Below are 12,816 nucleotides of genomic sequence, written 5' to 3'. Positions count from 1 at the left end.
GAGCCAGTCTCCATCTTTTTTAATGGCTAAACAGTATTCCACGGTATATATATACCATAGCTTGTCAATCCATTCCTGGGTTGGTGGACATTCCACATTTTGGCAATTGTAAATTGAGCTGCTATAAACAGTCTAGTGCAAGTGTCCTTGTGGTACAAAGAATTTTTTTCCTTCTGGGTATGCCCAGTAATGGAATTGCAGGATCAAATGGTAGGTCTACCTGTACCTTTCTCCACTCACAAAAATTGATTCAAGATGGATAAAAGACCTAAATTTAAGGCATGAAATGATAAAAATCCTCAAAGAAAGCATGGAAAAACACTTAACTTTATGAAGAAGACTTTCGTGGCAATTGCAACAACCACCAAAATGAACAAATGGTCCCTAATTAAACTGAAAAGCTTCTGTACAGCTAAGGAGATAACAACCGAAGCAAATAGATAACCTACACAATGGGAAAGGATATTTGCATATTTTGAATAAGACCTAAGCTTGGTAACTAGGATCTATAGAGAACTTAAACTAATCCACATGAAAAAAGCCAACAATTCCATATGTCAATGGGCAAGAGAGATGAGTAGAACCTTCTCTAAAGAAGACAGACAAATGGCTAGCAAACATGAAAAAATGTGCATCATCCCTAATTATTAGAGAAATGCAAATCAAAACCATCCTGAGATATCATCAAACCCCAGCAAGAAGGGCCCACATCACAAAATCTCAAAACTGCAGATGTTGGCATGGATGTGAAGAGAAAGGAACACTTTTACACTGTTGGTGTGACTGCAAACTAATACAACCTTTTTGGAAGGAAGTATGGAGAACCCTCAAAGAACTCAAATCCACCCATTCTGGCCTCCCAGAGGGGTAGGATTATAGGCATGAGCCACCAAGCCCAGCCAAGAAGTGGTACTTCTAATATCCCAGTGAAAAATAACTTCTATTGAACAAAGAGCATAACAGGTCACACTTACCTCACCAAATAAGCTACAAGTTCACTTATACTTCTCTTTTTCCAGAATGTTAAAGCTACATTCAATCTCAAATTCCTGCTGAACAAAACTTGAGCCATTGTTTCATGGTCCTGAGAAACCTGAAAGGCAATAATCTAATTTGTTAAAAAGAACACTGAAACAAGATATAAAACTATTTTTTTTAATTAAATCATTTGGGTAGACATAGTTTTAAATTATGTGAAGGTGACTCCTTTAATGGCACATAAAAAGAAATTTTACAGTTGAATGTAGTGAACAAATGATCTGAATAAATTCAGAACCTATTTAATTTTTACCAATACTTTTTCTGGCTTGCTACTATTTTTCTTTTAAATCCCAATAATTTGTAAAATAAATTAATGTAGCTGACCCACAAACATAGGACTTAATTCATAACGTAGATAAAAAGAAAAGGTAAACATAGAGGCTAGTCATTACCGACTAAATGGCATGAGAAGGGACACAAACAATTCTGTGATGTTATAGTATCATTTCAATTTGTCTATTTTTTTTTGAGACAGGAGCCTCAAGCTGTCCCCCTAGGTAGAGTGCAATGGCATCACAGCTCACAGCAACCTCCAACTCCTGGGCTCAAGCGAGTCTCCTGCCTCAGCCTCCTGAATAGCTGGGACCACAGGCGCCTGCCACAATGCCCGGCTATTTTTTGGTTGCAGCCGTCATTGTTGTTTGGCGGGCCAGGCTGGATTCGAACCCGCCACCTTGGGTATACATGGCTGGCGCCTTAGCCACTTGAGCCACAGGTGCTGAGCCCAATTTGTCTATGTTTATATAATAAAATATTATTCCTCCATTGTAAAATGTTGAACTACGTAAGAACTACATAAGAGAAAAAACAAATGCTCTCTACCTGCCCACATAAACATCCAATATCACTCTCCAGAAGTAATCAGTCAACAGACTGGTATATATTTTTCCAAACCATTTTCTAGACAAAGACAAATTAAGGACATATATGAAGACTCTGAAAAATTAAAAATAAAATTATCTACATTGTTTAAAACCTACATGAACAGTTTTCAATGTCAAAACAGATTAACTATCAACTTTATTTCTTTTTTCTTGGAAACAGAGTTTCACTATATCACCCTTGGTAGAGTGCTTTGGTATCACAGCTCACAGCAACCTCCAACTCCTGGGCTTAGGCAATTCTCTTGCCTCCACCTCCCAAGTAGCTGAGACAACAGGCGCCCGCCACAACACCTGGCTATTTTTTGGTTGCAGTTTGGCTGGGGGCCAGGTTTGAAACCACCACCCTCAGTATATGGGGCCAGCGGCCTACCCACTGAGCCACAGGCATCACCCCTCAACTTCATTTCTTAAAAATACTTTTTTTTTTTTGAGACAGAGTCTCATTATGTTGCCCTGGGTACAGTGTGGTGGCATCACAGATCACAGCAACCTCTCTTGCCTCAGCCTCCCAATTAGCTGGGACTACAAGTGCGTGCCACAACACCCAGCTATTTTTTGGTTGAAGTTGTCATTGTTGTTTGATAGGCCTGGGCTGAATTTGAACCCACCAGCGCTTGTGTGTGTGGCTGGCGCCCCAGCTGCTGAGCTATAGGAGCTAAGCCTAAAAATACTTTTGTTAAGATTAATTTTACAATTAGAACAGCTAGATCAAGAGTTAGACATATTTGAAATTGGAACAGATAATATGGTTTCACTTTTAGATTTAGGTTTTTAGAACAGGTTCTGATCAATCATGAAAAAAAGGTTTGAGGCTCTGAGCCAGCCACATACACCTAAGCCAGTGGTTTTGAATCCAGCCTGGGCCCACCAAACAACAATGAAATATAGCCAGGCATTGTGGCAGGCACCTGTAGCCCCAGCTACTTGGGAGGCAGAGGCAGGAGACTCGCATAAGCCTAGGAGTTGGAAGGTTGCTGTGAGCTGTGATGCCATGGTATTCTACCCAGGGCAACAGCTTGAGGCTCTGTCTAAAAAAGAAAAAAAGGTTTGAAACAAAAGAATAATCAATAAACTTACTAGTTCAATATGAGGCCTAAGGAAGGCTTGTGAAAAGTAGTGAAAATAAGAAAGCAATGTAAAAGGAGGGTCCTGAGAAAAACATCTCACAATGGTAATATACAATTCAAATTTTTTTTCTTTAAAGGCACTTGCACTCACAAGTTTATTCCCTAGTTCAAGTGAAGAACCAACCTAGGATCCAATCTAGGTCAGATTTCTAGGTTATATAGTTACATGGTTCATTTCCTTCAGAGTATGTATTATAGTTTCTATAATTATTTGATCAGTGTTGGCCTCATTACTTTGATAACTACATGCAAGTATGGGTAGTATCTGTTTTTCATCCACTGGTCTATTTCTCCTCAGATCCTGCGGAGGACATTCAACATTACAACACAGCAGAATTGGCCAGGCAAGATGGCTCATGCCTGTATTGCTAGTGCTCTAGGAGGTGAAGCGGGAGGGGCCCTTAAACTCAGGAGTTTGAGACCAGCCTGCTTGAGCAACAGGGAGACCCCCATCTCTACTAAAAATAGAAAAAATTAGATGGGTTTGTGGCAGACACCTATAGTCAGGAGGCTGAGGCAGGAGGATCACTTGAACACAGGATTCTGAGGTTGCTATAAGCTAGGCCAACACCATGGCACTCGAGCAACAGAGTAAGACTCTGTCTCAAAAAAGAAAACAGCAAGTTTAACATATGCAAATCCGTAACTGTAATTCACCAAATCAACAGAAGCAAAAACAAAGACCCTATGATTCTCTCAATAGATGCAGAAAAAGCATTTAATAAAATTCAGCATCCTTTTCTAACAAGAACACTTAAGAAAACAGACATAAGTGGCACATCTCTTAAGTTGATTGAAGCCATCTATAACAAATCCACAGCTAATATTATACTGAATGGAATAAAACTGAAAGCTCTTCTACTTAGAACTGGAACCAGACAAGGGTGTCTTCTCTCACTACTATAATACAACATAGCCATGGAAGTTCTAGCCAATGCAATCAAGCAAGAGAAAGGTATAAAGGACATCCAAATGGGAGAAGACAAGGTCAATCTCTCACTCTTTGCTGATGATATGATCTTATACTTAGAAAACCCCAGACATTCAACTTCTGGAAGTAATCAAGAAATACAGTAACGTCTCAGGGTATAAAATCAATGTCAACAAATTAGTAGCCCTCGTGGTACACCAATAACAGCCAAGTCGAAAAGCAAATCAAGGACACAATTTCCTTCATAAGAACTTCACAGTGGCTCACGCCTGTAACCTTAGCACTCTGGGAGGCCAAGGTGGGTAGACTGCTTGAGCTCATAGGTTCAAGACCAGCCTGAAGAAGAGCAAGACCCCCATCTCTTAAAACAGCTAGGTGTTGTGGCAGGTGCCTGCAGTCCCAGCTACTCGGGAGGCTGTGGCAAGAGGATTGCTTGAGTCCAAGAGTTTCAGGTTGCTGTGAGCTAGGATGTCACAACACTCTACCAAGGGTGACAAAGTAAGACTGTCTCAAAAAAAAAAAAAAAAGAAAATGAAAATGAAATATAGGAATATTCCTAACAAAAGAGGTGAAGGATCTTTACAAAGAGAATTAGGAAACCCTATGAAAAGAAATAGCAGAAGACATTAACAAATGAAGAACATACCATGCTCTTGGCTGGGAAGAATCAACACTGTTAAAATGTCTATTCTACTCAAAGTAATCTACTGATTCAATGCGATCCCCATTAAAATACCAATATCGTACTTTGAAGAACTAGAAAAAGTAGTATTTGTTTTGTATGGAATCAGAAAATAAATAAATAAATAAATAAATAAATAAAATAAAAATGAAGGCAGAGTCATCACTCTACCAGACTTCAGGTAGTATTACAAGTCTACAGTAATTAAAACAGCACGGTATTGGCATACCATAGACATAGACATATGGAAAAGAACAGAAAACTAAGAGATGAAATCAGTCTCTACTTGCCATGTGATCTTTGATAAATCAAACAAAAGCACACATTGGGGAAAAGAATCCCGTACAAAAAATGTTGCTGGCCGAACTGGATAACCACATGTAAAAGACTAACACTGGACCCACACCTTTCACCACTTACAAAAATTGACTAAAATTTTTATCAAACTATTTCTTCAGACAGGGTATAGTGGCTCATGCCTATAAATAATCCTTGCACTCTGGGAGGCAAAGGTGGGAGAATCTCTTGAGCTCAGGAGTTCAAGACCAGCCTGAGCAAAAGGACTAGACTTCATCTCTATTTTTTTTTTTTTTTTGCAGTTTTTGGCCGGGGCTGGGTTTGAACCCACCACGTCCGGCATATGGGGCCGGTGCCCTACTCCTTTGAGTCACAGGCGCCACCCTTTTTTTTCTTTTTTTGACCTCATCTCTATTAAAAACAAGAAAGTTAGCTGGGTGATGTGACAGGTGCCTATAGTCCCAGCTACTTGGGAGGCTAAGGTAGGAAGATTGCTTAATTAAGCCCAGGAGTTTGAGGTTGCTGATGCCACAGCACTCCAGACTGGCATCAAAAGAGAGACTCTGTCTCAAAAAACCAAAATTTCTTCAAATGGCCATTTTTTTTTTTTTTTTTGAGACAGAGCCTCAAGCTGTCCCCCTGGGTAGAGTGCTGTGGCATTACAGCTCACAGCAACCTCCAACTCCTGGGCTCAAGCGAGTCTCCTGCCTCCGCCTCCCAAGTAGCTGGGACCACAGGTGCCCGCCACAACGCCTGGCTATTTTTTGGTTGCAGCCGTCATTGTTGTTTTGGCGGGTCCGGGCTGGGGATTCGAACCCGCCACCTTAGGTGTACGTGGCTGGCGCCTTAGCCGGTTGAGCTATAGGTGCCAAGCCCAAATGGCCATTTTTATAGAAACTATTTTACTGAGGTATAATTTATATATGTACTCATTAACTATAATCTGTTATTATTTATCCACTAACTGAGGTATAATTTATATATTTTACTGAGGTATAATTTATATATTTACCCATTAACTATAATCTGTTATTCAATAGTTCTTAGATATATACAGTTGTGCAACTATTATCACAAGCCAAATTTAGACAATTTCTATCATCCTCAAAATTCCCTTGAGCCAATTAAAACAACCAATTATGGGCTAGGTATAGTGGCTCAAGCCTGTAATCCTAGCACTTTGGGAGGCCAAGGCAGGTGGATTAACTAAGCTCAGGAGTTTGCGATTAGCCTGGGCAAGAGCAAGACCCTTTTATACTAAAAATAGACAAACTGGCTGGAGGTTGTTGCAGGTGCCTGTAGTTCCAGTTACTCAGGGGCTGAAGCAGGAGGATCAGCTGAGTCCAAGACTTTGAGGTTGCTGTGATGCCATAGTATGTTACAGAGGGCAAGAAAGTGAGTGTCTCTCAAAAGAAAAATAAATAAATAAAACAACCAATTATACACGAGCCAGAGAGCAGCAAGCCATAGCAGGTTTGCCTAAACAAAACTTTTTTTTTTTTTTTGCAATAGAGTCTCACTACGTCACCCTGGGTAGAATGCTGTGGTGTCACAGCTCACAGCAACCTCAAATTCTTGGGCTTAAGAAATTCTCGTACCTCAGGCTCCGAAGTAGTTAGGACTACAGGCACCTGCCACAATGCCCGGCAATTTTGTTGTTGTTGTTATTATTGTTGTCATTATTGTTTAGCAGGCCCAGGCTGGGTTTGAACCTGCCAGCCCTGGTGTATGTGGCCGGTGCCCTAACCACTGAGCTATGGGTGCCAAGCCTAAACAAAGCTTCTAATAGGCAATTTTGAAAGTCTACCAAAAATATGCTCAATAATTGCTCTGCTTTTTAGTCAATATTTTTCCTTTATTTTTATTTGTGTGTTTGTGGGGGAGGGGAATCCAAGACACAGAGAATGAGAGAGGGAGAGAGCACCTCACTCTGTCACCTAGGCTACAGTACAATAGTGTGATCATACTTCACTGCAACCTCAAACCCCTAGGCTCAAGCAATCCTCCCACCTCAGCCTCCCTGGAGTGTGTGCCATCACACATGGCTAATTAAAAATATATATACATTTTGTAAGGATAGCATCTTGCTATTGCCCCGACTGCTGGTCTCAAACTATTGGTTGCAAGTAAATCTCCTGCTTCCACCTACCTGAGTGGTAGGATCACAAGCATGAGCCACCATGGCCAGCCTCCATTTCCTTGCTTTAAATCTGTACTAGCCAACTTAGTATTCTGGGTGTTTATAGCCAGCCTATTAAATATTTCATTCTACCTTAGGGAAAGTGAAAGCAATTACTTGTCCAGATGTGCTTAATCTAGAAAACTGTTTCAGGGAGTTAAAAATAAGTCTGAATTCAATGGGTAGTAAGTTATAATATGCCGAAGGAAAAAAACCCAGTAGTAAAATATGAATAAAATTAAGCTAGAAATGACAGGGAAATAACTTACCTCAGAAAAAAACCCACTGTATTTTGATGATGGACTTTCTGTTTGTGAAGAACTAGAATCACTGGAGTTAATCAAATATGTTCGACTATCATGGTGCAATTTTTCAGGCAAGTGGCCTGCACAAGCCAGTTCATTTTCCTTATTTGCCATGTCACAGCCCCCACTTTGAGGGGACTGTTTTTTTCTGTAACAAGGACTTGGAAAGGAATGACGAACTTTCTTTCTGTGATAAATCACCTTATGCAGTTTATCTGGATTTTTCACAGCTTGTCCAACTGTTCTGTAATAAGAATTTATTTTCTTAAATGAAAAAGAACTATATGACAACCTTGAAAGTTTAAACAGAGACTTAACAAGCTACATTTTGTGATCCTAATCCACTAAAATTAGAAGTAAATAGAATAATTTAAAAAACTTAACTCTTAGCTTAAGGAAGAAAATAAAAAGGAAATAATAAATTATCTGGAAGACAATAAAAGGATGATGCTTTATACCAAATAAAAATAAAAAGGGGCATAGTAAGTACATGCTTTTAAAATAAAAAAATTAAAGACTATTCTGAGAATAAGAAAATTGCAATACTCTCTAGATATTTAATCTTTTTTTTTTTGGAGACAGAGTCTCACTTTGTTGCCCTTGGCAGAGTGCCATGGTGTCATAGCTCACACTCACAGCAACCTCAAACTCCTGGGCTCAAACAATTCTCTTGCCTTAGCCTCTCTAGTAGCTGTGACTATAGGCAGCCACCACAAAGTTTGTCTATTTTTAGAGCGGTCTCACTCTGGCTCAGGCTGGTCTTGAACCTGTGAGCTCAGGTAATGTACCCACCTTGGCCTCCCAAGTGCTAGGATTATAGGCATGAGCCACCAGGCCCGACCCTACTTAATCTTTTTCTAACAAAGTGACAGACTGTATAAATTTGAATATTTTAAAGTTTATTTTAATTAAGGTGAAGTATATTTAAATTTGTCTGAGTAAGACAGAACATAATAGGCCACATCTTGGTTAAGCAAACTGGTTCTCAAATGTTTTGTGGCCAGGGTGCTTTCTCCTCTTAAAAATTATTTTTTAAATTAATTTTTTTCCTTTTAGAGACAGGGTATTACTCTCTAACCCAGGCCAGAGAGCAGCAGCATAATCATAGCGTACTGCAACCTCTTAACTCCTGTCATGCAATCATCCTGCCTCAGCCTCCCAAATACCTGGGGACTACAGGCATGTGCCATGATACCCAGGTAATTTTTAAATACTTTTTTGTAGAGATGGGGCTTCAGTATGTTGCCCAAGTTGGTCTCTAACTTCTGGCCTCAAATGATCCTCCAAACTTGGCCTCCTAAAGTACTAAGATTATAGGTATGATCCAGCATGTCTGTTCTGCCCACTTCAAAATTATTAATGACTCAAGAAAATCTTTTTGATGTTTATTGTATCAGAAGCTAAAACAGAAAATTAAAAAATACTTGTTAATTTGTTCCAAAAATAATGCCTCTGGCTGGGCACAGTGGCTCATGCCTGTAATCTTCACACTCTGGGAAGCCAGGACAGGTGGATTTCCTGAGCACAGGCATTCAAGACCAGCCTGAGCAAAAGCAAAACCATGTCTCATCTAAAAATAGAAAAACTGGCTCAGCGCCTGTGGCTCAGGTGGCTAAGGCGCCAGCCACATACACCTAGGGTGGTGGGTTCGAATCCAGCCAGGGCCTGCCAAACAACAATGACGGCTGCAACCAAAAAATAGCCAGGCGTTGTGGCAGGCACCTGTGGTCCCAGCTACTTGGGAGGCGGAGGCAGGAGACTCACTTGAGGCTAGGAGTTGGAAGTTGCTGTAAGCTGTGATGCCACGGTACTCTGCCCAGGAGGACAGCTTGAGGCTCTGTCTCAAGAAAAAAAAAAAAAAGAAAAAGAAAAAAAAAAAAGAAAAATTGAGGCAAGAGATTGCTTGAGCCCAAGAGGTGGGTGTTGCTGTGAGCTATGATGCCAGGGTACTCTACCCAGGGTGACAGCTTGAGACTCTATCTCAAAAAATAAATAAATAAAAATAAAAATTAATGCCTCATTACACATTAACATAGAACATTTTACCCCAACCCCCCCAATTTTCCAAAACAAATAATCTGGTTTAACAAAAGACAGCTGGATTCTCATTCTCATCCAGTCTATTGTGATATCAAATGTCATGTACCCTGTGGAAAACTCCATGGTAAACTTCTAAGAGAGTGAAAAGGAAGAAGATGAATAATGTCTTAGTATTGGTATGAAAATAATTTAGACCTCACAAATTCCCTTGAAAGGTCCTCAGGGACTTTCCCAGGCTCTCTCAGATCACACTTTGAGTACCAATAGTTTTGTAGAATATACCTTTAGAGTTTGAATGTCATCTTTACTACTTTCTGGCTGCATGGTCCTGAACAAATCACTTAACTTGTCTGATCTTCAGTTTTCTCATCAACTGTGAGGGGTCATAATACGTAATGAGTAGGATGTTGCAAGGAACAGAGATAATATTTATGTTTCCTGGCACAGAGGAATTGTGTTTCCTAGCACAAAGGAATTGTTTGACAACAAATTAGCTATTATTATAATTAAAAAGAATGTTTAATTTTTTCCCGTATTTTCATTCTAACCTCATGTTCAATATTTATATTTCTCCACAAATTTTAAAGAACCTCTTACCTATTTATGTAAGCAGCCAACTGTTTTGGAGATTTCTTAACCTGAAAAATGAAAATAGATGGCTGTAGCATATTTATGTTAGAGTTATATAAACTTTGTGATTGATACCAACAAATTTAAAATCACAAAAGTATGTCTTTTAGATTAGAGTTTTCTCTGTTCTACTGGTGCAGCTTCACAATCATTAGATACAACAACACTGTAGTTAAGTATTTCTGACAAAGCAACACATCCATCTGTCTATTTCCACACCACTAGTTGTATATTATACTGTACTTACAGGGTGTTTAATAAGTTGAATTTTAACATTGTTTAAAATAAATTTTATCAGTGCTAATGAGCATTGCAATGATAACCAAAAAGCATCTCTGTGATTCCCCATAAACTAAAATATTCAAATTACATTACATCAAAACATCAAAGTGGCTAAAATGTCTTTAGAGCTTTTTTTTAAAAAAATACATTAATGCATTTATGGGACAATGTGCTGATTTCATATACAATTTGGAATGCTTACATTGTACTGGTTAATATATGCCCCGCCTGATTTACTTAATTATCGTATTAAGACATTTATACTCTGTACTTAATAGACCTGACATGTACCTTTACAATATGCACTATAGGTGTGATCCCACCATCCACCCTCCCGCCATCTGACCTCCTCCTGCCCCTCCTATCCCCTTCTCCTTTATCCTGGTCCATAGTTGTGATCTATTCTTCATATGAAAGTGTGAATGATTGTAAATTGGTTTCATAATAATACTGAGTACATTGGATACTTTTTCCTCCATTCTTGAGATACTTTACTAAATAGGATATGTTCCAGCTCCATCCATATAAACACACAAGAGGGAAAGTCTCCATCTTTTTTTAAAGGTTGCATAATATTTCATGGTACACATATACCACAATTTATTAATTCATTCATGGATAGATGGACACTTAGGCTTCTTCCATGACTTGGCTATTATGAACTGAGCTGCAATGAACAATCTGGTGCAAATATCTTTTGTTATAAAGTGATTTTTAATCTTTTGAATATACTCCTAGTAGAGGAATAGCAGGATAGAACAGCAGGTCTACTTTTAGATCCCTGAGTAGTCTCCATGCTTCCTTCCAAAAGAGACATATTAGCTTGCATTCCCACCAGCATTGCAGAAGTGTTCCCTTTTCTCCACATCCATGCCAACATCTGTAGTTTGGAATTTTGTTATGTGAGTCACTCTAGAGCTTTAGAAATATAATAATCATCTTTTTCTTTCTTTTTTTTTTTTTTTTTTAGAGACAGAGTCTTACTTTGTCACCCTCGGTAGAATGCCATTGTGTCACAGCTCACAGCAACCTCCAGCTCTTGGGCTTAGGCAATTCTCTTGCCTCAGTATCCCAAGTAGCTGGGACTACAAGCGCCTGCCACAACACCTGGCTAATTTTTTGTTGCAATTTGGCTGGGTCTGGCGCTCTACTCACTGAGCCACAGGTGCCGCCCTTTTTCTTTTTTTGAGATTTTGAAACAGAGTCACCCTGGGTAGAGTGCCGTCGCATCACAGCTCACAGCAATCTCCAACTCCTGGGCTTAAGCAATTCTCTTGCCTGAGTCTCCCAAGTAGCTGAGACTGCAGGCGCTTGCCACAACACCTGGCTATTTTTTGTTGTTGTTGCAGTTATCATTATTGTTTTAGCTGGCCTAGGCCAGGTTTGAACCCACCAGCCTCAGTGTATGTGGTAGGTGCCCTACCCACTGAGCTACGGGCGCTGTCCTAGTCATTCTTTATTAATTCTTTAATAATTTATTAATCTAGAAGACCAAGCAGATTATCCTCCCAGTGTGCAAACAATTTAACCAAAGCTATCTGTAGTATACTGAAGTTTAAAATGTCTTATCTGTTTCCTAGAAACTATGAACTTACCTCCTTCATGTTCTTTTTAGTGAAATTAGAGATCCTTTTTCTAGGAAGATCAATGGAATGATCCTCAAGATTATTACAGAAGTTCCGTTTTTTAACATTGTAGGTTTCAGATGCCATAATCTCTTAAATACCTAGACAAGAAAATATAAAACATAAAAGACTTTGATGATCTCTTTAACACATATACAAACATACAAAAATAGTACCATCCTATATAAAAGAAAGTTCTAAGTAAAGCAGAGGATATACAAGGTCTGCCAAGTAAATTTGTGAACTTGTCACTGTGCACTTCTGTTGTCAGCATTATACAGACAGCCTGGTAAGGTTTTATAACCTTGGTATGTCAATGACTCACAGTGGTGTTTGTGTTGGTGTGTGGTGGTGTCTTGCTGAGTGGTGCTCATTATTGTTGTGCGGCTTTGTGTGCCCTCACGAGAATGCTGGAGCTTGAATTAGAGCATTGAACAAACATTAAATTTCTTGTTAACTTAGTAAGAATAGAAGTAAAATTAGGGACATGTCAGTCCAAGTACATGGGGTAATGCCATGAAGAAAATGGCAGTGTACAAATGAATTCAACATTTTTCTGAGGAGAGAGAAAGTGTCACTGATGAAGTGAGGTCAGGGAGATTAGTAACAGGCAAGACTAAAAAAAAAAAATGGTAAAAATTCATAGAATTGTGTGTCAAGGCCCGGCGCCTATAGCTCAACCGGCTAAGGCACCAGCCACGTACACCTAAGGTGGCAGGTTCAAATCCCCAGCCCGGGCCCGCCAAACAACAGTGAAGGCAGCAACCAAAAAATAGCCAGGCGTTGTGGCGGG

The 12,816-nt window shown here is 39.5% G+C and overlaps 1 protein-coding gene across 1 annotated transcript in view; it reads right to left on the bottom strand.

Moving 5' to 3' along the window:
• Window positions 1-12,816, bottom strand: part of KATNBL1 (katanin regulatory subunit B1 like 1) — a 62,382-nt gene that overhangs the window by 7,259 nt on the left and 42,307 nt on the right. Inside the window, exons 2-5 of the mRNA XM_003791681.3 lie at window positions 11,994-12,124; window positions 10,084-10,124; window positions 7,411-7,690; window positions 975-1,093 (exon numbers count right to left, since the gene is read on the bottom strand). Coding sequence (XP_003791729.1) covers window positions 975-1,093; window positions 7,411-7,690; window positions 10,084-10,124; window positions 11,994-12,110 — 557 coding nt within the window. The 5' untranslated portion in view covers window positions 12,111-12,124. The remainder of the gene's footprint in view (window positions 1-974; window positions 1,094-7,410; window positions 7,691-10,083; window positions 10,125-11,993; window positions 12,125-12,816) is intronic.

The sequence above is a fragment of the Otolemur garnettii genome, unplaced genomic scaffold (assembly GCF_000181295.1).
Source record: "Otolemur garnettii isolate 467f Iridium unplaced genomic scaffold, OtoGar3 scaffold00050, whole genome shotgun sequence".
Lineage (NCBI taxonomy): Eukaryota > Metazoa > Chordata > Mammalia > Primates > Galagidae > Otolemur > Otolemur garnettii.
Note: the sequence above shows the minus strand (reverse complement) of the source record. Positions and strands in the feature narration are given on the sequence as shown.